Consider the following 23,357-nt stretch of genomic DNA (forward strand, 5'->3'; position numbering starts at 1 on the left):
AGGAAGTGTAGGGATACTTCCGGGGAAAATGTGTTTAGAGGTTATGACAAAATTCATGACGTTATACGCACTTTAAAGTTGAAGTAAATTTAACAATATACAGAACGAAATAAATTTGAAATTTTAGGTAAAACAAAAAAATCTTTACAATAACTAGCTATAAATGAACTAAAAAAGGAAGTTCTATTTTGATATATATGTAGAAACACTAGTCATTATAATGTGTTCGACTTCATGAAAGGCTAAAGCTTTTTATTATTAAAAAAAAAATTTCTTTGGGTAAATCTAAATTTGAGTGGTAAAAAAAAAACCCTCGATATTATGGTAGTTATATTGATAGAACAAAGAAGTTTAAATTACATCTACTATGTACAGACTTTAGTGTTTAGATCCATTCTGTAACTGTACGTGTACATGTAATCATCGGCTTTTGTATTCATTGATGTTGCCAAGGGGTTTCATGGCTGAGGGGTGGGAGTGGTGCCGTATCACTTTTTTTACACACGAACAACACGCACGCAAATTCACATACATACATTATATATATATATATATATATATATATATATATATATATATATATATATATATATATATATATAAAATTAAGCACATAAAGCGACGCGAACGGATTTTTCATTTTTCATTGTGGGAAGTCAAGCCGACCTTACCACCCCTCCCCCACCCCACCCCAGGCAAGTTTATATGTAAACATCTATTCACATATCACCACCGCTGTGAGGAGATAATGCGCCACCTTAGTGTGATAACATGTCAATGTCTCAGCTGTGTTGTCAGCCTTTCACTAGACCACGTGACAAATTGGGTGCTGGGAATCCCTGAAAAATTTTACAACGGGGTTTCCCGGAGATTAAAATAACTGCAAGTTTCTATGAGGCTCACGGTTTAGTCTAGCCATCAGACAACATCAAAGGTTACAGGGAGGTAAGCGTTGTATATTTGTTCTTTTTTTCGTTACCTGATGTATGGCTTCATTTCTTCTTTCCCGTTCTTCCCCGTTCGTGCCCTAGACACATGGGGCAGATGAAGTAGAGTTCATCAGATTCATTGACCTCGGCATATGAAGGGATAGTGTGGTCAGCACTATGCCCAGCCGACTTTCTTTCCCTTAAGGTTTCACTTAGGGAGTAATTATTTGTACAACGAACCACGTGACAAAACTGACTGGAGTTTTGTGTGGTTGATTATCTTAGGTGCACAGGTGAGGACACTTGTTCACATTTTATTGAACTTGATTTTCTTACAGGTGCGTTGATATTATAAAATTTAAAAAAAATTGTTGCGAAATGTAATCTTTTAAATACCATACTTGTATACGTACACAATAATATGGTAAATAATTTTATATATATATATATATATATATATATATATATATATATATATATATATATATATATATATAGTTTACGTTGATTTAAAACAGTTTTAGCCATGATTTTCTTTAAACCGATTCCTTCAAATGGTTAAACATTGTAGGTTTCTTGACCGTGGGCAAACAACATTTTAACTGAATTTTAGCTAACACTGTATAATAATAATATTTTTTGTATAATCCGACATACATTTTAAACTATCACTAATTAAAGAACTGGGCCGAGCAATTAAAACATGCCGGCGATACGAAGGCGTGACTTAAGTGGCCGGGTTAATTAGCTCCGGGTTTAACAGACCAAAGTCGGGTAATTACATCCGGTTCAATTCCCTAGGAAAACCCGCGTTCACTTGTGTGTGTGTTTAGAGGGATGGGACAATGATGTCACGTCAGCCTGTAGCTGATCAGTGGGTGTCACGTGGTAGGTTCTCTGCACCCCCCCCCCTCCCATACCCAACCCAACCATACCTCAAATTTGTTTTCGCAGCATACACAAGCTCTGGTAATGGATTGGTTTAATTTTGTTTATAAGTAGATCTAAAGAATTTTTTGTTACTCACACACATACATACATACACACACATACACACACACACGCACATATATATAAATATATATATATATATATATATATATATATATATAAATAAATAAATAAATAAATATATATATATATATATATATATATATATATATATATATATATATATATATATATATATATATATATACAGGCTATTGTTTGATAGCATTTTTGCATCAGCCCGAACTTTACTCTCAAACCAACAGACACACTACAACCATCTCAATAACCAAAATCTGAGCAGTTGCCTTATATAAACTTTATGTTTTATAAGTCACCGAATTCGATAGACCATTAGCGGATACGGTACACGGTTGATAACAGTAAGATGATAGCTATGATGTAAGCTTCTAGAAATACGCTCGATTTTTAGAAATGTTCAGAAATATTTTAAGGGTTGAAAAAAAGACTCGTTTGGCCGCTCTTTTTTAAAGGGAAGTAAATATGTTAAGAATTTTAACTTCCAATTTCTCCCGCTATTCATGCAAAGTGTGAGAATAAAACATGTTCAAACAAAAATTTTATTTTTATTTAGACTAACCGATTTTCAATAGCACTGAAAAGAAATAGCTATTTAAAAAAAAAAAACTATTATATTATGTATTTAGTTGCGAATCGAAAGTGTGTAATAGTTGTACATGATCCCTTGTATTTTTAGATTTATTTGCAATGTTTTTTTAAATTCAAATTTATTTTTTATTTTTATTTTAGGTAGTTTAAGATTAAGTCCACACAGTGGCGTAGCGAGGTCGGGTGTCACCCGGTGCGGCACTTAATGGTGTCACCCCCCAGAGGCGTAGCGACCCTTCTCGGGGACAAAATTTCAATTTTCGATTTGTACCCCCTCAAACTTTCGATTTGCACCCCCCTCAAACTTTCGATTTGCACTCCCCCCCTCAAACTTTCGATTTGCACCCCCCCTCCTCAAAGCCTTGGTGTCACCCCCCCCCCCCCCCTAAATGGTGTCACCGGTGCGGTCCGCACCCCCCGCTACCCCCTCGCTACGCCTCTGAGTCCACACATTATCTTTAAAGGCAATTTATTCATGATACATTTCAGTTTTAATTAAGATTTATGCTTGTAGTGTTTCTTTCAGACTTTTTTTCTCCGGGGGGGGGGGGGGGTGGGCACTTGAAGTTTTCGGGGGGGGGGGGGGGTAGACTTTCTTCGGGGGGGGGCGGACACAGTAAAAAGTATATATTATCTATATAAATTTCATTTCGTTCGGGGGGGGGGGGGCGGTAGACTTTCTCTGCCCCCCCCCCCCACCGAAGAGATACCTGGAAGAAACTCTGTATGCTTGGATGAAGCTATGAATCAACATTATATTTAGGTGGGATACCTTTGTAGGTGAAGGTCCATTAGCGGTTTGAGAATACGAATACATGTATCTTGAACTTTTTCAAAAGTGTGTTTCTTTTGTATATAGGTTGATGCTATGGATAGGGATAGTGTGTGTTAGTTGTAGTTAATTATTTTTTTTAAATCGATTATGCTTTTAAATATATATATATATATATATATATATATATATATATATATATTCTTTTTTTTTCTTATTTTTTACTTATTTCTATCGAAAAGCTAAGCAACAGTTACAATTAAAGTCAAACAACCTTCAGTTGTTCCCCTACCAAGTGAACCGAGTGACTGTTACAATTAAAGTCAAGCAACCTTCAGTTGTTCCCCTACCAAGTGAACCGAGCGACTGACATGACCAGGATCAGGAACCTGGAGCTGGACGATGCCCTGGAGCAGGTGGGGATGTTGGGCAGGTTCCAGCTGCTCATGTTTCTTCTGCTCTTCCCCGCTGCCATGGTACACGGGGCTCGCATGACGTCAGGTGCTTTCTTCATGCTGGAGACTAGGTACAGGTAGGTTGTCGATAACACAGGTAGGTTGTCTATAACACAGGTAGGTTGTCGGAAACACAGGTAGGTTGTCGATAACACAGGTAGGTTGTCGATAACACAGGTAGGTTGTCGGAAACACAGGTAGGTTGTCGATAACACAGGTAGGTTGTCGATAACACAGGTAGGTTGTCGGTAACACAGGTAGGTTGTCGGTAACACATGTAGGTTGTCGGTAACACAGGTAGGTTGTCGGTAACACAGGTAGGTTGTCGGTAACACAGGTAGGTTGTCGATAACACAGGTAGGTTGTCGGTATCACAGGTAGGTTGTCGGTAACACAGGTAGGTCGTCGGTAACACAGGTAGGTTGTCGATAACACAGGTAGGTTGTCGGTAACACAGGTAGGTTGTCGGTAACAGGTAGGTTGTCGGTAACACAGGTAGGTTGTAGATAACACAGGTAGGTTGTAGATAACACAGGTAGGTTGTCGGTAACACAGGTAGGTTGTCGGTAACACAGGTTGTCGGTAACACAGGTAGGTTGTCGATAACACAGGTTGTCGGTAACACAGGTAGGTTGTCTGTAACACAGGTAGGTTGTCGGTAACACATGTAGGTTGTCGGTAACACATGTAGGTTGTCGGTAACACAGGTAGGTTGTCGGTAACACAGGTTGTCGGTAACACAGGTAGGTTGTCGGTAACACATGTAGGTTGTCGGTAACACAGGTAGGTTGTCGGTAACACAGGTAGGTTGTCGGTAACACAGGTAGGTTGTCGGTAACACAGGTTGTCGGTAACTCAGGTAGGTTGTCGGTAACACGGGTAGGTTGTCGGTAACACAGGTAGGTTGTCGATAACACGGGTAGGTTGTCGGTAACACAGGTAGGTTGTCGATAACACAGGTAGGTTGTCGGTAACACAGGTAGGTTATAGATAACACAGGTAGGTTGTCGATAACACAGGTAGGTTGTCGGTAACACAGGTTGTCGATAACACAGGTAGGTTGTCGATAACACAAGTAGGTTGTCGATAACACAGGTAGGTTGTAGATCAAATAGGTAGGCTGCGATAACACAGGTAGGTTGTCGGTAACACAGGTAGGTTGTCGGTAACACAGGTAGGTTGTCGATAACATAGGTAGGTTGTCGATAACACGGGTAGGTTGAGGGTAACACAGGTAGGTTGTCGGTAACACAGGTAGGTTGTCGGTAACACAGGTAGGTTGTCGATAACACAGGTAGGTTGTCGATAACACAGGTAGGTTGTCGATAACACATGTAGGTTGTCGATAACACAGGTAGGTTGTCGATAACACGGGTAGGTTGTCGATAACACGGGTAGGTTGTCGATAACACAGGTAGGTTGTCGATAACACATGTAGGTTGTCGATAACACAGGTAGGTTGTCGATAACACGGGTAGGTTGTCGATAACACATGTGGGTTGTAGATCAAATAAGTAGCCTGTGATAACACAGTTAATGTATTAAATCGTGATAGTACAAAGTAAGAAAGTATCTGTAATGTATTGTCTCATGCTACAGATGTGCTCTGCCGGGGTGGGTGAACGACACGTTTGACGTGAGAGCCACGGACCATCAGATAGCCGTCAACAGATCCATCCCAGCAGACGACCAGTGTCATGTTTACAGGTAATGTCATGTTTACAGGTAATGTCATGTTTACAGGTAATGTCATGTTTACAGGTAATGTCATGTTTACAGGTAATGTCATGTTTACAGGTAATGTCATGTTTACAGGTAATGTCATGTTTACAGGTAATGTCATGTTTACAGGTAATGTTATGTTTACAGGTAACGTCATGTTTACAGGTAATGTCGTGTTTACAGGTAATGTCATGTTTACAGGTAATGTTATGTTTACAGGTTATGTCATGTTTACAGGTTATGTCATATTTACAGGTAATGTCAAATTCACGGGTAATGTTTACAGGTAATGCCATTGTTACAGATAAAGTCCTAGTTAAGGACTTGCCACAACTACTTCAATAAAAACATAGAATGTATCATACAGTACATGTATTCTAATAAACATGGACAGAGAACGCCGTAGTTACCTTCTGTTCATACAGCACCAAACTTGTTCCACTCTCCATAAGCCAAGCAGAACCACCCCCCCCTCCCTTTCGCTCATTAGAGGCTTTCCTGTGTATATTTAAATGAGTTGTCATTGCTCCTTTCTGTCGAACCAATTATTCTTGTTGACATGACCTTTCTGTAACTTGAACCAATTATTCTTGTTGACATAATCTGACCTTTCTGTCGAACCAATTATTCTTGTTGACATAATCTGACCTTTCTGTAACTTGAACCAATTATTCTTGTTGACATAATCTGACCTTTCTGTCGAACCAATTATTCTTGTTGACATAATCTGACCTTTCTGTAACTTGATCCAATTATTCTTGTTGACATGACCTTTCTGTCGAACCAATTATTCTTGTTGACATAATCTGACCTTTCTGTAACTTGAACCAATTATTCTTGTTGACATAATCAGACCTTTCTGTAACTTGATCCAATTATTCTTGTTGACATGACCTTTCTGTCGAACCAATTATTCTTGTTGACATAATCTGACCTTTCTGTAACTTGAACCAATTATTCTTGTTGACATAATCTGACCTTTCTGTAACTTGATCCAATTATTCTTGTTGACATAATCTGACCTTTCTGTAACTTGATCCAATTATTCTTGTTGACATAATCTGACCTTTCTGTAACTTGATCCAATTATTCTTGTTGACATGACCTTTCTGTCACTTGAACCAATTATTGTTGTTGACATAATCTGACCTTTCTGTAACTTGATCCAATTATTGTTGTTGACATAATCTGACCTTTCTGTAACTTGATCCAATTATTGTTGTTGACATAATCTGACCTTTCTGTAACTTGATCCAATTATTCTTGTTGACATAATCTGACCTTTCTGTAACTTGATCCAATTATTCTTGTTGACATAATCTGACCTTTCTGTAACTTGATCCAATTATTCTTGTTGACATGACCTTTCTGTCACTTGAACCAATTATTGTTGTTGACATAATCTGACCTTTCTGTAACTTGATCCAATTATTCTTGTTGACATAATCTGACCTTTCTGTAACTTGATCCAATTATTGTTGTTGACATAATCTGACCTTTCTGTAACTTGATCCAATTATTCTTGTTGACATAATCTGACCTTTCTGTAACTTGATCCAATTATTCTTGTTGACATGACCTTTCTGTCACTTGAACCAATTATTGTTGTTGACATAATCTGACCTTTCTGTAACTTGATCCAATTATTCTTGTTGACATAATCTGACCTTTCTGTAACTTGATCCAATTATTCTTGTTGACATGACCTTTCTGTCACTTGAACCAATTATTGTTGTTGACATAATCTGACCTTTCTGTAACTTGATCCAATTATTCTTGTTGACATAATCTGACCTTCCTGTAACTTGATCCAATTATTCTTGTTGACATGACCTTTCTGTCACTTGAACCAATTATTCTTGTTGACATAATCTGACCTTTCTGTCACTTGAACCAATTATTCTTGTTGACATAATCTGACCTTTCTGTCACTTGAATCAATTATTCTTGTTGACATGACCTTTCTGTCACTTGAACCAATTATTCTTGTTGACATGACCTTTCTGTCACTTGAACCAATTATTCTTGTTGACATGACCTTTCTGTCACTTGAATCAATTATTCTTGTTGCCAGTCTGAACAAGAGTTTTGAGTACGATGAGTACAACCGACCAATCAACGGCTCGCATTACATTCAGCCCTGCACCAACGGATGGGTCTACGACAAGTCGCTGATACGCATGAACGCGCTGACTCAGGTAAGTCTGAGGCAACTCTACTGTAACTTTACTCTCAGCATTTTACGCTCAGGAACACTTTCTGGCAAGTTGCTATACTTTCTTTTTCAGTGAATATTAATCTCAGTTAACTAAACCCTGGAGTTAGCTAACTTTCATGTAAATGTCCATAAGGTCCCAGGTAACAGGTTTGTCCTAAGTCTAAATGTTCTGTCCCCAGCTGGACCTAGTGTGTGACAGACGGATATACAGATCACATGGCTCCATGTTGATCTATGTGGGCTCGCTGGTGGGCAGCACGTTATTGGGCCTAGTCTCAGACAGGTACGTTTGATGCATTACCTGTAGGTATCAAGACAGGTACGTTTGATGCACTACCTGTATGTGTCAAGACAGGTACGTTTGATGCACTACCTGTATGTGTCAAGACAGGTACGTTTGATGCACTGCCTGCAGGTGTCAAGACAGGTACGTTTGATGCACTACCTGTAGGTCTCAGACAGGTACGTTTGATGCACTGCCTGCAGGTGTCAAGACAGGTACGTTTGATGCACTGCCTGCAGGTGTCAAGACAGGTACGTTTGATGCACTACCTGCAGGTGTCAAGACAGGTACGTTTGATGCACTACCTGCAGGTGTCAAGACAGGTAAGTTTGATGCACTACCTGCAGGTTACCTTCGTATTTACCTCATATAACCTCTGTTACCTGAATGTTATGTGCACCTAAATGATAATTCTACGTGTACATATAGTCAAGTGATTGGAACAATCAAGAATTTTTTTAAATGTATTTAGAAACAGCTGTTTAGGTTAATAATTTTGTTATTTGATTTATTTTCTGAATAAAAGTTGTACATAGTCTGATTCGCACTTTACCAAATGTTTCTATCATTGTAAAGCTACCATGGATTCTTTTGATTACTGAAAACATCCTAATACAGAGTGTCAACGTTTTTTTTTGCGTAGTGTCAACGGCGTACTTCGCCGATTACCCCATCCTCCCCCGTCACCCCCCCCCCTCCACCATGAGCCAGCCATATGTACCCATTAAATTGTCGACTCAGCAGATTTGGCCGGAAGTTGTGTTTTCTCCTCTCTGTACTCATCTTGCTAGCCTCAGGTCTGGCACTGCCCTGGTCAAACGTCTTCTATGTCCTGGGGATTCTTCAGTTCCTGGTTGGTGGGGCGTCAACTGGCATGTTCGCTTCGGCCTTTGTTATGTGTGAGTACAGTCTGGTGTGTGTGTGTGAGTACAGTCTGGTGTGTGTGTGAGTACAGTCTGGTGTGTGTGTGAGTACAGTCTGGTGTGTGTGTGTGAGTACAGTCTGGTGTGTGTGAGTACAGTCTGGTGTGTGTGTGTGAGAACAGTCTGGTGTGTGTGTGAGTACAGTCTGGTGTGTGTGAGTACAGTCTGGTGTGTGTGTGAGTACAGTCTGGTGTGTGTGAGTACAGTCTGGTGTGTGTGAGTACAGTCTGGTGTGTGTGTGAGTACAGTCTGGTGTGTGTGTGAGTACAGTCTTGTGTGTGTGTGTGAGTACAGTCTGGTGTGTGTGAGTACAGTCTGGTGTGTGTGTGTGTGAGTACAGTTTGGTGTGTGTGAGTACAGTCTGGTGTGTGTGTGTGAGTACAGTCTGGTGTGTGTGTGTGAGTACAGTCTGGTGTGTGTGTGAGTACAGTCTGGTGTGTGTGTGTGTGAGTACAGTCTGGTGTGTGTGAGTACAGTCTGGTGTGTGTGTGTGAGTACAGTCTGGTGTGTGTGTGAGTACAGTCTGGTGTGTGTGTGAGTACAGTCTGGTGTGTGTGAGAGTACAGTCTGGTGTGTGTGTGAGTACAGTCTGGTGTGTGTGTGTGAGTACAGTCTGGTGTGTGTGTGTGAGTACAGTCTGGGTGTGTGTGAGTACAGTCTGGTGTGTGTGTGAGTACAGTCTGGTGTGTGTGAGTACAGTCTGGTGTGTGTGTGTGAGTACAGTCTGGTGTGTGTGAGTACAGTCTGGTGTGTGTGAGTACAGTCTGGTGTGTGTGAGAGTACAGTCTGGTGTGTGTGAGTACAGTCTGGTGTGTGTGTGTGAGTACAGTCTGAAGTGTGTGTGAGTACAGTCTGGTGTGTGTGTGAGTAAAGTCTGGTGTGTGTGTGTGAGTACAGTCTGGTGTGTGTGTGAGTACAGTCTGGTGTGTGTGTGTGTGAGTACAGTCTGGTGTGTGTGTGAGTACAGTCTGGTGTGTGTATGAGTACAGTCTGGTGTGTGTGAGAGTACAGTCTGGTGTGTGTGAGTACAGTCTGGTGTGTGTGTGTGTGAGTACAGTCTGGTGTGTGTGTGAGTACAGTCTGGTGTGTGTGTGAGTACAGTCTGGTGTGTGTGTGAGTACAGTCTGGTGTGTGTGAGAGTACAGTCTGGTGCGTGTGAGTACAGTCTGGTGTGTGTGTGTGTGTGAGTACAGTCTGGTGTGTGTGTGAGTACAGTCTGGTGTGTGTGTGAGTACAGTCTGGTGTGTGTGAGTACAGTCTGGTGTGTGTGTGTGAGTACAGTCTGGTGTGTGTGAGTGCAGTCTGGTGTGTGTGAGTACAGTCTGGTGTGTGTGAGAGTACAGTCTGGTGTGTGTGAGTACAGTCTGGTGTGTGAGTACAGTCTGAAGTGTGTGTGTACAGTCTGGTGTGTGTGTGAGTACAGTCTGGTGTGTGTGTGTGTGTGAGTACAGTCTGGTGTGTGTGTGAGTACAGTCTGGTGTGTGTGTGTGTGAGTACAGTCTGGTGTGTGTGTGAGTACAGTCTGGTGTGTGTGTGTGTGAGTATAGTCTGGTGTGTGTGTGTGAGTACAGTCTGGTGTGTGTGTGTGAGTACAGTCTGGTGTGTGTGTGAGTACAGTCTGGTGTGTGTGTGTGAGTACAGTCTGGTGTGTGTGTGTGAGTACAGTCTAGTGTGTGTGTGTGAGTACAGTCTGGTGTGTGTGTGAGTACAGTCTGGTGTGTGTGTGAGTACAGTCTGGTGTGTGTGTGAGTACAGTCTGGTGTGTGTGTGAGTACAGTCTGGTGTGTGTGTGTGTGAGTACAGTCTGGTGTGTGTGTGAGTACAGTCTGGTGTGTGTGTGTGAGTACAGTCTTGGTGTGTGTGTGAGTACAGTCTGGTGTGTGTGTGTGAGTACAGTCTGGTGTGTGTGTGTGTGAGTACAGTCTGGTGTGTGTGTGAGTACAGTCTGGTGTGTGTGTGAGTACAGTCTGGTGTGTGTGTGTGAGTACAGTCTTGGTGTGTGTGTGTGAGTACAGTCTGGTGTGTGTGTGAGTACAGTCTTGGTGTGTGTGTGTGAGTACAGTCTGGTGTGTGTGTGAGTACAGTCCGGTGTGTGTGTGAGTACAGTCTGGAGTGTGTGTGAGTACAGTCTGGTGTGTGTGTGTGTGAGTACAGTCTGGTGTGTGTGTGAGTACAGTCTGGTGTGTGTGTGTGTGAGTACAGTCTTGGTGTATGTGTGAGTACAGTCTGGTGTGTGTGTGAGTACAGTCTGGTGTGTGTGAGTACAGTCTGGTGTGTGTGTGAGTACAGTCTGGTGTGTGTGTGAGTACAGTCTGGTGTGTGTGTGAGTACAGTCTGGTGTGTGTGTGTGTGAGTACAGTCTGGTGTGTGTGTGAGTACAGTCTGGTGTGTGTGTGAGTACAGTCTGGTGTGTGTGTGAGTACAGTCTGGTGTGTGTGTGAGTACAGTCTGGTGTGTGTGTGAGTACAGTCTTGGTGTGTGTGTGTGAGTACAGTCTGGTGTGTGTGTGAGTACAGTCCGGTGTGTGTGTGAGTACAGTCTGGTGTGTGTGTGAGTACAGTCTGGTGTGTGTGTGTGTGAGTACAGTCTGGTGTGTGTGTGAGTACAATCTGGTGTGTGTGTGTGTGAGTACAGTCTGGTGTGTGTGAGTACAGTCTGGTGTGTGTGTGAGTACAGTCTGGTGTGTGTGAGTACAGTCTGGTGTGTGTGTGAGTACAGTCTGGTGTGTGTGTGAGTACAGTCTGGTGTGTGTGAGTACAGTCTGGTGTGTGTGTGAGTACAGTCTGGTGTGTGTGTGTGAGTACAGTCTGGTGTGTGTGTGTGTGAGTACAGTCTGGTGTGTGTGTGTGAGTACAGTCTTGTGTGTGTGTGTGAGTACAGTTTGGTGTGTGTGTGAGTACAGTCTGGTGTGTGTGTGAGTACGGTCTTGTGTGTGTGTGTGAGTACAGTCTGGTGTGTGTGTGAGTACAGTCTGGTGTGTGTGTGTGAGTACAGTCTTGTGTGTGTGTGTGTGTGAGTACAGTCTGGTGTGTGTGTGAGTACAGTCTGGTGTGTGTGTGAGTACAGTCTGGTGTGTGTGTGTGAGTACAGTCTGGTGTGTGTGAGTACAGTCTGGTGTGTGTGTGTGAGTACAGTCTGGTGTGTGTGTGAGTACAGTCTGGTGTGTGTGTGAGTACAGTCTGGTGTGTGTGAGTACAGTCTGGTGTGTGTGTGTGTGAGTACAGTCTGGTGTGTGTGTGAGTACAGTCTGGTGTGTGTGTGAGTACAGTCTGATGTGTGTGTGTGTGAGTACAGTCTGGTGTGTGTGTGAGTACAGTCTGGTGTGTGTGTGAGTACAGTCTGGTGTGTGTGAGTACAGTCTGGTGTGTGTGTGTGTGAGTACAGTCTGGTGTGTGTAAGTACAGTCTGGTGTGTGTGTGAGTACAGAGTCTGGTGTTTGTGTGAGTACAGTCTGGTGTGTGTGTGTGTGTGAGTACAGTCTGGTGTGTGTGTGAGTACAGTCTGGTGTGTGTGTGTGTGAGTACAGTCTGGTGTGTGTGTGAGTACAGTCTGGTGTGTGTGTGTGAGTATAGTCTGGTGTGTGTGTGAGTACAGTCTGGTGTGTGTGTGTGAGTACAGTCTGGTGTGTGTGTGAGTACAGTCTAGTGTGTGTGTGTGAGTACAGTCTGGTGTGTGTGTGTGAGTACAGTCTGGTGTGTGTGTGTGAGTACAGTCTGGTGTGTGTGTGAGTACAGTCTGGTGTGTGTGTGAGTACAGTCTGGTGTGTGTGAGTACAGTCTGGTGAGTGTGTGAGTACAGTCTGGTGTGTGTGTGAGAACAGTCTGGTGTGTGTGTGATTACAGTCTGGTGTGTGTGTGAGTACAGTCTGGTGTGTGTGTGTGAGTACAGTCTGGTGTGTGTGTGAGTACAGTCTGGTGTGTGTGTGTGAGTACAGTCTGGTGTGTGTGTGTGAGTACAGTCTGGTGTGTGTGTGTGAGTACAGTCTGGTGTGTGTGTGTGAGTACAGTCTGGTGTGTGTGTGTGTGTGAGAGTACAGTCTGGTGTGTGTGTGTGAGTACAGTCTGGTGTGTGTGTGTGAGTACAGTCTTGGTGTGTGTGTGAGTACAGTCTGGTGTGTGTATGAGTACAGTCTGGTGTGTGTGTGTGTGAGTACAGTCTGGTGTGTGTGTGTGTGTGTGAGTACAGTCTTGGTGTGTGTGTGAGTACAGTCTGGTGTGTGTGTGAGTACAGTCTGGTGTGTGTGAGTACAGTCTGGTGTGTGTGTGAGTACAGTCTGGTGTGTGTGTGAGTACAGTCTGGTGTGTGTGTGTGAGTACAGTCTGGTGTGTGTGTGAGTACAGTCTGGTGTGTGTGTGAGTACAGTCTGGTGTGTGTGTGAGTACAGTCTGGTGTGTGTGTGTGAGTACAGTCTGGTGTGTGTGTGAGTACAGTCTGGTGTGTGTGTGTGAGTACAGTCTTGTGTGTGTGTGTGAGTACAGTTTGGTGTGTGTGTGAGTACAGTCTGGTGTGTGTGTGAGTACAGTCTTGTGTGTGTGTGTGAGTACAGTCTGGTGTGTGTGTGAGTACAGTCTGGTGTGTGTGTGAGTACAGTCTGGTGTGTGTGTGAGTACAGTCTTGTGTGTGTGTGTGTGAGTACAGTCTGGTGTGTGTGTGAGTACAGTCTGGTGTGTGTGTGAGTACAGTCTGGTGTGTGTGTGTGAGTACAGTCTGGTGTGTGTGTGTGTGTGAGTACAGTCTGGTGTGTGTGAGTACAGTCTGGTGTGTGTGTGTGAGTACAGTCTGGTGTGTGTGTGAGTACAGTCTGGTGTGTGTGTGAGTACAGTCTGGTGTGTGTGAGTACAGTCTGGTGTGTGTGTGAGTACAGTCTGGTGTGTGTGTGAGTACAGTCTGGTGTGTGTGTGAGTACAGTCTGGTGTGTGTGTGAGTACAGTCTGGTGTGTGTGAGAGTACAGTCTGGTGTGTGTGTGAGTACAGTCTGGTGTGTGTGTGAGTACAGTCTGGTGTGTGTGTGAGTACAGTCTGGTGTGTGTGAGTACAGTCTGGTGTGTGTGTGAGTACAGTCTGGTGTGTGTGAGTACAGTCTGGTGTGTGTGTGTGAGTACAGTCTGGTGTGTGTGTGAGTACAGTCTGGTGTGTGTGTGTGCGTGAGTACAGTCTGGTGTGTGTGTGAGTACAGTCTTGTGTGTGTGTGTGTGAGTACAGTCTGGTGTGTGTGTGAGTACAGTCTGGTGTGTGTGAGTACAGTCTGGTGAGTGTGTGAGTACAGTCTGGTGTGTGTGTGAGTACAGTCTGGTGTGTGTGTGAGTACAGTCTGGTGTGTGTGAGTACAGTATGGTGTGTGTGTGTGAGTACAGTCTGGTGTGTGTGTGTGTGAGTACAGTCTGGTGTGTGTGTGTGTGAGTACAGTCTGGTGTGTGTGTGTGAGTACAGTCTGGTGTGTGTGTGTGTGTGAGTACAGTCTGGTGTGTGTGTGTGAGTACAGTCTGGTGTGTGTGTGTGTGAGTACAGTCTGGTGTGTGTGTGAGTACAGTCTGGTGTGTGTGTGTGAGTACAGTCTTGGTGTGTGTGTGTGAGTACAGTCTGGTGTGTGTGTGAGTACAGTCTGGTGTGTGTGTGTGAGTACAGTCTGGTGTGTGTGTGTGTGAGTACAGTCTGGTGTGTGTGTGTGAGTACAGTCTGGTGTGTGTGTGAGTACAGTTTGGTGTGTGTGTGAGTACAGTCTGGTGTGTGTGTGTGAGTACAGTTTGGTGTGTGTGTGTGAGTACAGTCTGGTGTGTGTGTGAGTACAGTCTGGTGTGTGTGTGAGTACAGTCTGGTGTGTGTGTGAGTACAGTCTGGTGTGTGTGTGTGTGAGTACAGTCTGGTGTGTGTGTGAGTACAGTCTGGTGTGTGTGTGTGTGAGTACAGTCTGGTGTGTGTGAGTACAGTCTGGTGTGTGTGTGTGAGTACAGTCTGGTGTGTGTGTGTGAGTACATTCTGGTGTGTGTGTGAGTACAGTCTGGTGTGTGTGTGTGAGTACAGTCTGGTGTGTGTGTGTGAGTACAGTCTTGTGTGTGTGTGTGTGAGTACAGTTTGGTGTGTGTTATAGTACAGTCTGGTGTGTGTGTGAGTACAGTCTTGTGTGTGTGTGTGAGTACAGTCTGGTGTGTGTGTGAGTACAGTCTGGTGTGTGTGTGAGTACAGTCTTGTGTGTGTGTGTGAGTACAGTCTGGTGTGTGTGTGTGAGTACAGTCTGGTGTGTGTGAGTACAGTCTGGTGTGTATGTGAGTACAGTCTGGTGTGTGTGTGAGTACAGTCTGGTGTGTGTGAGTACAGTCTGGTGTGTGTGTGTGAGTACAGTCTGGTGTGTGTGTGAGTACAGTCTGGTGTGTGTGTGAGTACAGTCTGGTGTGTGTGTGAGTACAGTCTGGTGTGTGTGTGAGTACAGTCTGGTGTGTGTGAGTACAGTCTGGTGTGTGTGTGAGTACAGTCTGGTGTGTGTGAGTACAGTCTGGTGTGTGTGTGTGAGTACAGTCTGGTGTGTGTGTGAGTACAGTCTGGTGTGTGTGTGTGCGTGAGTACAGTCTGGTGTGTGTGTGAGTACAGTCTTGTGTGTGTGTGTGTGAGTACAGTCTGGTGTGTGTGTGAGTACAGTCTGGTGTGTGTGAGTACAGTCTGGTGAGTGTGTGAGTACAGTCTGGTGTGTGTGTGAGTACAGTCTGGTGTGTGTGTGAGTACAGTCTGGTGTGTGTGAGTACAGTATGGTGTGTGTGTGTGAGTACAGTCTGGTGTGTGTGTGTGTGAGTACAGTCTGGTGTGTGTGTGTGTGAGTACAGTCTGGTGTGTGTGTGTGAGTACAGTCTGGTGTGTGTGTGTGTGTGAGTACAGTCTGGTGTGTGTGTGTGAGTACAGTCTGGTGTGTGTGTGTGTGAGTACAGTCTGGTGTGTGTGTGAGTACAGTCTGGTGTGTGTGTGTGAGTACAGTCTTGGTGTGTGTGTGTGAGTACAGTCTGGTGTGTGTGTGAGTACAGTCTGGTGTGTGTGTGTGAGTACAGTCTGGTGTGTGTGTGTGTGAGTACAGTCTGGTGTGTGTGTGTGAGTACAGTCTGGTGTGTGTGAGTACAGTTTGGTGTGTGTGTGAGTACAGTCTGGTGTGTGTGTGTGAGTACAGTTTGGTGTGTGTGTGTGAGTACAGTCTGGTGTGTGTGTGAGTACAGTCTGGTGTGTGTGTGAGTACAGTCTGGTGTGTGTGTGAGTACAGTCTGGTGTGTGTGTGTGTGAGTACAGTCTGGTGTGTGTGTGAGTACAGTCTGGTGTGTGTGTGTGAGTACAGTCTTGGTGTGTGTGTGAGTACAGTCTGGTGTGTGTGTGAGTACAGTCTGGTGTATGTGAGTACAGTCTGGTGTGTGTGAGTACAGTCTGGTGTGTGTGTGCGTACAGTCTGGTGTGTGTGTGAGTACAGTCTGGTGTGTGTGTGAGTACAGTCTGGTGTGTGTGTGTGTGAGTACAGTCTGGTGTGTGTGTGAGTACAGTCTGGTGTGTGTGTGTGAGTACAGTCTGGTGTGTGTGTGTGAGTACAGTCTGGTGTGTGTGTGTGAGTACAGTCTGGTGTGTGTGTGAGTACAGTCTGGTGTGTGTGAGTACAGTCTGGTGTGTGTGTGTGAGTACAGTCTGGTGTGTGTGTGAGTACAGTCTGGTGTGTGTGTGTACAGTCTGGTGTGTGTGTGAGTACAGTCTGGTGTGTGTGTGAGTACAGTCTGGTGTGTGTGAGTAGAGTCTTGGTGTGTATGTGTGAGTACATTCTGGTGTGGTGTATATGTGATGTTTTTGTGGAACAGTCTTGGTGTATGTGTAATACAGTATTGTTGTATTGTGGTACATTCTCATTGTGATGTATGTGTGGTACATTCTTGGTGTGGTGTATGTGTGGTACATTCTTGGTGTGGTGTATGTGTGGTACAGTCTTTGTGAAGTTGATATGTGGTACATTCTTGATGTGGTGTATGTGTGGTACATTCTTGGTGTGGTGTATGTGTGGTACAGTCTTTGTGAAGTTGATATGTGGTACATTCTTGATGTGGTGTATGTGGGTACATTCTTGGTGTGGTGTATGTGTAGTACAGTCTTTGTGAAGTTGATATGTGGTACATTCTTGATGTGGTGTATGTGGGGTACATTCTTGGTGTGGTGTATGTGTGGTACATTCTTGGTGTGGTGTATGTGTGGTAATTTCTTGGTGTGGTGTATGTGTGGTACAGTCTTAGTGTGGTGTATGTGTGGTACAGTCTTGGTGAAGTTGATATGTGGTACATTCTTGATGTGTTGTATGTGTGGTACATTCTTGGTGTGGTGTATGTGTGGTACATTCTTGGTGTGATGTATGTGTGGTACATTCTTGGTGTGGTGTATGTGTGGTACAGTCTTGGTCTGATGTATGTGTGGTACATTCTTGGAGTGGTGTATATGTGGTACATTCTTGGTCTGATGTATGTGTGGTACATTCTTGGTCTGATGTATGTGTGGTACAGTCTTGGTGGTAGGTGAGAACACGTGTTAGGTACAGTCTGGTGTATGTGTGGTACAATTTTCTGTATTTTCGGTAGAGTTTTGGTGTATGATTGGTGCAGATTTTGATTATGTGTAGTACAGTCTTGGTTAAGACTCCCTTTTTACAGCCTACCTTTGGTACACTTTTTTGTATGTTTACAATAAATAGAATAATTCCTAAATAGCAAGCGTTTAATGTTTGTGCAATTTGTTATTCTTTTAACCACTCCTTAACCTTATAAAAACAGTTTCAACTATTTTAAGTAACCTAATTTGTTGTACCATTGTAGTATAGATCTTCACTCAGTGTGGATCGTTGTTGTGATTGTTATAGTTTACGCCTGTATTGAGTGTATGATTGTCGGAGTGTATTCAATGATTTTACATTAGCGCTGTAGACTTGATTATGTTAAAATGAACATACAAAAATCCTCACACCCCCCCTTCTGTAACCAGCTCTAGAACTTGTGACCAGCAAACACAGGAAGATTCCAGGTCTGACCATCCAGGTGTTCTTTACGTCTGGTGAGGTCATCATGGCCGCCGCCTTCTACGGGCTGAGAGACTGGCGATGGGTGAATGTCGTCATTACCGCCCCTGCTGCCGTGTTCCTCCTTTATTACTGGTCTGTTACGGTTTAGTTTTATAAACTTTCTTTGTTTTCGTTTTAAACACATTCTACGTCGTGTGTATTTTTGTTAACTTTCTTTTTGGGTCGCAAAAAAAAAAAAAAAAAAGAAAAAAAAAATTGTGCAATTCCATATCACTAACAAACGTATCAACTTTTAAAATAAAACAAGTGGTTTGTATTTTGTAGTTGTTGTTGATGCTGATGTAGAATGGTACCATGGCATCAAAGAATCTTATTAATCAATCATAGGCCTCGAGTCTTTACTTAACATGCTACTCTACAACATAGTTCTTTATTTTAGATAGCCTCCTTCAACAAAGTTCTTTGTTTAATATGCCCCCCCCCCCTACAACACAGGTTAGTGCCAGAATCTTTAAGATGGCTGATCACCATGAAAAAATACGACCAAGTTTCCAAAGTTTTAGCGCGTATAGCGGCTACAAATGGCGTGCATCTCGATGTGGATTATGAGAGTTCAACGTCCGACCTTCTACAGGTATATCTGTCACGTGGTTTCTTCTAGGCCACGCCCATGTTTGCTTTGGGATGGGAAGTAAACTTTGATGTTGTAACAACATGGGATAGTGGGTTGTTATACTTGGTTGTGCTATAGCTATACTGGCTTGTGTTATAGATATACTGACTTGTGGCATAGCTATATTGGCTTGTGTTATAGCTATTCTGGCTAGTGTTATAGCTAAACTGTGTTGTGTTATAGCTCTATTGGCTATGGTTATAGCTATATTGGCTTGTGTTATAGCTATACTGTGTTGTGTTATAGCTATACTGGCTTGTGTTATAGCTATACTGCCTTGTGTTATAGCTATACTGCCTTGTGTTATAGCTATACTTGGTTGTGTTATAGCTATACTGTGTTGTGTTATAGCTATACTGGCTTGTGTTATAGTTATACTTGTGTTATGTTATAGCTATACTGTGTTGTGTCGCGTGTTAAATAAACATTTTTGCTTTATTTCTGCTTAGAGTTATGAAACAGAAGGTGAAGGTCACACCCAGCGTGTGACGTCACACGACACGTTTCTGGATCTGTTCAAGTCTCGAGTGTTGTGTCTGAGATCCTTTATCATATGCTTCAACTGGTGAGTAGGTCATGGTGTGTAGGTCAGGTCATGGTGTGTAGGTTAGGTAATGGTGTGTAGGTCAGGTCATGGTGTGTAGGTTAGGTCATGGTGTGTAGGTCAGGTCATGGTGTGTAGGTTAGGTCATGGTGTGTAGGTCAGGTCATGGTTTGTAGGTCAGGTCATGGTGTGTAGGTCAGGTCATGGTGTGTAGGTCAGGTCATGGTGTGTAGGTCAGGTCATGGTGTGTAGGTCAGGTCATGGTGTGTAGATCAGGTCATGGTGTGTAGGTCAGGTCATGGTTTGTAGGTCAGGTCATGGTGTGTAGGTCAGGTCATGGTGTGTAGGTCAGGTCATGGTGTGTAGGTCAGGTCATGGTGTGTAGGTCAGGTCATGGTGTGTAGATCAGGTCATGGTGTGTAGGTTAGGTCATGGTATGTAGGTCAGGTCATGGTGAGTAGGTTAGGTCATGGTGTGTAGGTTAGAACATGGTGAGTAGGTCAGGTTATGGTGTGTAGGTCAGGTCATGGTGTGTAGGTCAGGTCATGGTGTTAGGTCATGCTGTGTTGGTCAGGTCATGGTGTGTAGGTCAGGTCATGGTGTGTAGGTCAGGTCATGGTGTTAGGTCATGCTGTGTTGGTCAGGTCATGGTGTGTAGGTCAGGTCATGGTGTGGGGGGGTCATTGTTTTTTCTTGTTGGTGAGTGGGGTCATGTTTTGTCATGGAGGCGGTCATTGTTTTTTGGGGGTGGGGGGTGGTCACTTACTTTTTACGAGGGTTGTGGGGGGCATTGATTTGTCATGAGGGGGGGGGGGGAGGGATTGTCATTATTTTGTTATGCTGGTGAGAGAGGTAGGGAATGATGTCATAAATTGATTAACAAACTAACTAGATTCATGTCGTGTATCAACAGGCTGGTGGTCAACTTCGTCTTCTACGTGTTTGTCTTGAACTCCGCACACCTACGGGCAGGTAACGTCTTCATCACCTTCATCATCGGCGCATGCGTGGAGGTCCCCGCCCACCTGGTCAGCTTGCTGCTGGTCGACAAGGTGGGCAGGAAACCCGTGCACCTGGGCTACCTCATGCTGGCAGCACTGACCTCAGGTGCTGCTGTAGGCGTGTCGGTCAAGGTCAAATCAGGTGTGGCTTGTGTGTTTTGTGTCAGTCAAGGTCAAATCAGGTGTGACCTGTGTTTTGTGTCAGTCAAGGTTAAATCAGGTGCGGCCTGTGTGTTTTGTGTGTTTTTAAAATTCTCTGTCGCCTTATTCATTTCCAGTGTTTTAACCATATTATTCTAAGTCTCGTTATTCAATAGTAATAAAGCGTATGTATCACTAAATATAAACACGTGAACTGGTGTTTACATTAAGATATGGCTAAAGAATTCCATGTTAGGACCAAGTTAGGACCATGTTAGGACCATGTTAGGACCATGTTAGGACCATGTTAGGACCACGTTAGGACCACGGCTTGACGTGTTTGTTCCAGAGCTGACAGTGACAGTCCTGGCAATGGTGGGCAAGTTTGGCGCTGCCGGTCTGATGGGCACCAGCTTCCTGTGGATGACAGAACTCTGGCCCACCTCGGTCAGGAGCACCGGCCTCGGGATAGGCTCGTCCTGCGCTCGTGCCGGGGCCATTGTCGCACCTTACGTGGTGGGGATGGTGAGTCCTGCCCCAACCCTGTCACCACGTGCAGACATACACAGGCATATACACATATACACACATACACAGGCATATACACATATACACACATACACAGGCATATACACATATACACACATACACAGGCATATACACTCATAAACATATACACAGGCATATACACACATAAACAGACAGCATTAAAGCAATGCAGTTACAAACTTTATTAGCACACAATGGTACGGCGTGGTCTGATAGTACGGCAAACAGCCACTAGCCAGGAAGTCTTGAGTTCGTATCCCTGTGGATAAGTCACCTGCTAAGTTAGGTACTATCATAAATCTGTAACCTTAAGTCATTCCATTGACTCAAGCCCGAATCGATCTCAAGATATATGGGCTAGTAGTTTTACGTTCTGACTTTCGATCACGCCGTCCTATGCAATCCTTATTGACGTCATACATTTACTCATATAACATAAATTAAGGCCAACTACAATACAAGAATATGGCGAGACCACATATTCCTAGCATACATTAACCTGGTATAAATCCCTGCCTGTCCATGTCCCTACAGACAACAAACCTAGGGGGCGCTCTACCGTTTGTGACGGTGTGTGGGGCGACATTTCTGGCATTCATCTTGGACCTGGCTTTACCTGAGACCAACAGACGAGCGCTGCCAGACACCATAGCCGAGGCTCTTAACTTCGCCAGGTAGGTTAGTAGAGTACCTAGCCAGGTAAGTTGGTGCAGTGTTTACCTAGTATGTTAGATTTGTGTTTAACTAATCAGGCACACATGCCGACAGAAATCTCCCGTCCCTATGTCCCCACCCCACATGCCGACAGAAATCTCCCGTCTCTATGTCCCCACCCCACATGTCGACAGAAATCTCCCGTCCCTATGTCCCCACCCCACATGCCGACAGAAATCTCCCGTCCCTATGTCCCCACCCCACATGTCGACAGAAATCTGCCGTCCCTATGTCCCCACCCCACATGCCGACAGAAATCTGCCGTCTCTATGTCCCCACTCCCCACCCCACATGCCGACAGAAATCTCCCGTCCCTATGTCCCCACCCCACATGCCGATAGAAATCTCCCGTCTCTATGTCCCCACTCCCCACCCCACATGCCGACAGAAATCTCCCGTCCCTATGTCCCCACCCCACATGCCGACAGAAATCTCTAGAATGACCTTGACCTTCAACAGGTGCCCAGATGTGAGTGTACTGAAGACGACACATCCCACCAATTATGGGAGTACAGAAGAGACAACACCATGGGAGGATGACTGCCTCCTGTTTCCCAAGCAGAGAGATAATACAAGGCCGCCACGATCTACAACCATACAAGATGCTGTCATTTATTGATCAGGCTGATTAGTAGCAGTCAAATCAGGATCTATAGTTAATTATGGATGACTAATTAGAATTAACGCTATTATTTATTGATCAGTTAAATTAGAATCAACATAATTAATTATTGATTTATCTGAATGAGATTCTAATTCACAAAAGGTCAAAGTTATATGATAAATAACTAGATCATAAACGCCTTTGTAGTCAAAACATACTAGGGAGTATGTTGTTTAAATATAAGGGAGACAGCAGTTAACATGGAGGAAAAGCATATCCTTGGACAAGTATCGTGTTAGATATGTGTATATGATGTAAACTTGTCAGTGTATCGTAGTTAAGGTTATTCTTGTTAATAATAATATTGATTACACAAATGTAAATTTAAAAAAAATATTTGGATATCGCAGTTATAAGCTACTTAGTTGTATTTTAATTATTGTCTTTAATTGTATTATTATGACGAGTTGTTTTATGTTTTTTATATTCATATGATATATTGGTGGAGTGTTTGATATAACTGGTGTACATGTGATATATTGGTGGAGTGTTTGATATAACTGGTGTACATGTGATATATTGGTGGAGTGTTTGATATAACTGTTATATTTGTGATATATTGTTGGAGTGTTTGATATAACTGTTATATATGTGATATAATGGTAAATGTTTGATATAATCTTTATAAAAATGATATTGGTATTGTACAATCTGTGAGACAATAAAACTAAAATCAAAAGATCAAAGACATGGTTTTATACAAATCTAAGAGTTGATCTATACGTCATGATAATCAGTGTGAGACTATTAGAGAAGAAATGCCATAATTGGCACACTTGGTAAAATATTGGATGGATACGTATAATCAGAGTTTCTTCCAGGCATCTCTTCTGGGGGGGGGGGGGGGGAGGGGGGTGTTGTAAGTTGGCTGTAGCTATGTATAAGTTGTAAGATGTTACTTTTTATTGGTATATTTAACGAACGAAATGGAATTTATATAGAAAATACATACATTTAACATTATCCGCCCCTCCTTCCCCGAAGAAAATCTACCGATTCCCCCCCCCCCCCCCCCCGAAAGTTTCAAGTGCCCCCCTCCCCCCCCCCCCCCCCTCCGGAGAAAAAAGTCAACTGCGTAAAATTAACTTCAAGGAAGGGTTGAGAGCGGTTTTAAAAAATATTTGAATCGA

General features: G+C 43.5%; 1 protein-coding gene across 1 annotated transcript; it reads left to right on the forward strand.

Annotated features, from left to right (window-relative positions):
* The first annotated feature begins 875 nt into the window (after positions 1-875).
* Positions 876-22,182, forward strand: LOC131953617 (organic cation transporter protein-like). Its single transcript, XM_059316885.1, has 14 exons — positions 876-945; positions 3,564-3,853; positions 5,376-5,483; positions 7,573-7,696; positions 7,896-7,999; positions 8,744-8,898; positions 17,905-18,073; positions 18,437-18,575; positions 19,064-19,179; positions 20,072-20,294; positions 20,326-20,341; positions 20,650-20,825; positions 21,384-21,523; positions 22,023-22,182. The coding sequence occupies exons 2-14, from the start codon at positions 3,693-3,695 to the stop codon at positions 22,180-22,182; spliced, it is 1,791 nt and encodes a 596-aa protein (XP_059172868.1). The 5' UTR covers positions 876-945; positions 3,564-3,692.
* Positions 22,183-23,357: the final 1,175 nt, after the last annotated feature.

This window comes from Physella acuta, unplaced genomic scaffold (assembly GCF_028476545.2).
Source record: "Physella acuta isolate Inbredline_101_S28 unplaced genomic scaffold, ASM2847654v3 ptg000934l, whole genome shotgun sequence".
NCBI lineage: Eukaryota > Metazoa > Mollusca > Gastropoda > Physidae > Physella > Physella acuta.

Bases quoted from the DNA above. Each gene is read 5' to 3' on its own strand.
- LOC131953617 (XM_059316885.1), top strand. From the start codon at position 3,693: ATGACCAGGATCAGGAACCTGGAGCTGGACGATGCCCTGGAGCAGGTG. The intron at 8,000-8,743 runs GTACGTTTGATG...TCGACTCAGCAG, and splicing joins TTGGGCCTAGTCTCAGACAG to ATTTGGCCGGAAGTTGTGTT. The intron at 21,524-22,022 runs GTAGGTTAGTAG...GACCTTCAACAG, and splicing joins GAGGCTCTTAACTTCGCCAG to GTGCCCAGATGTGAGTGTAC.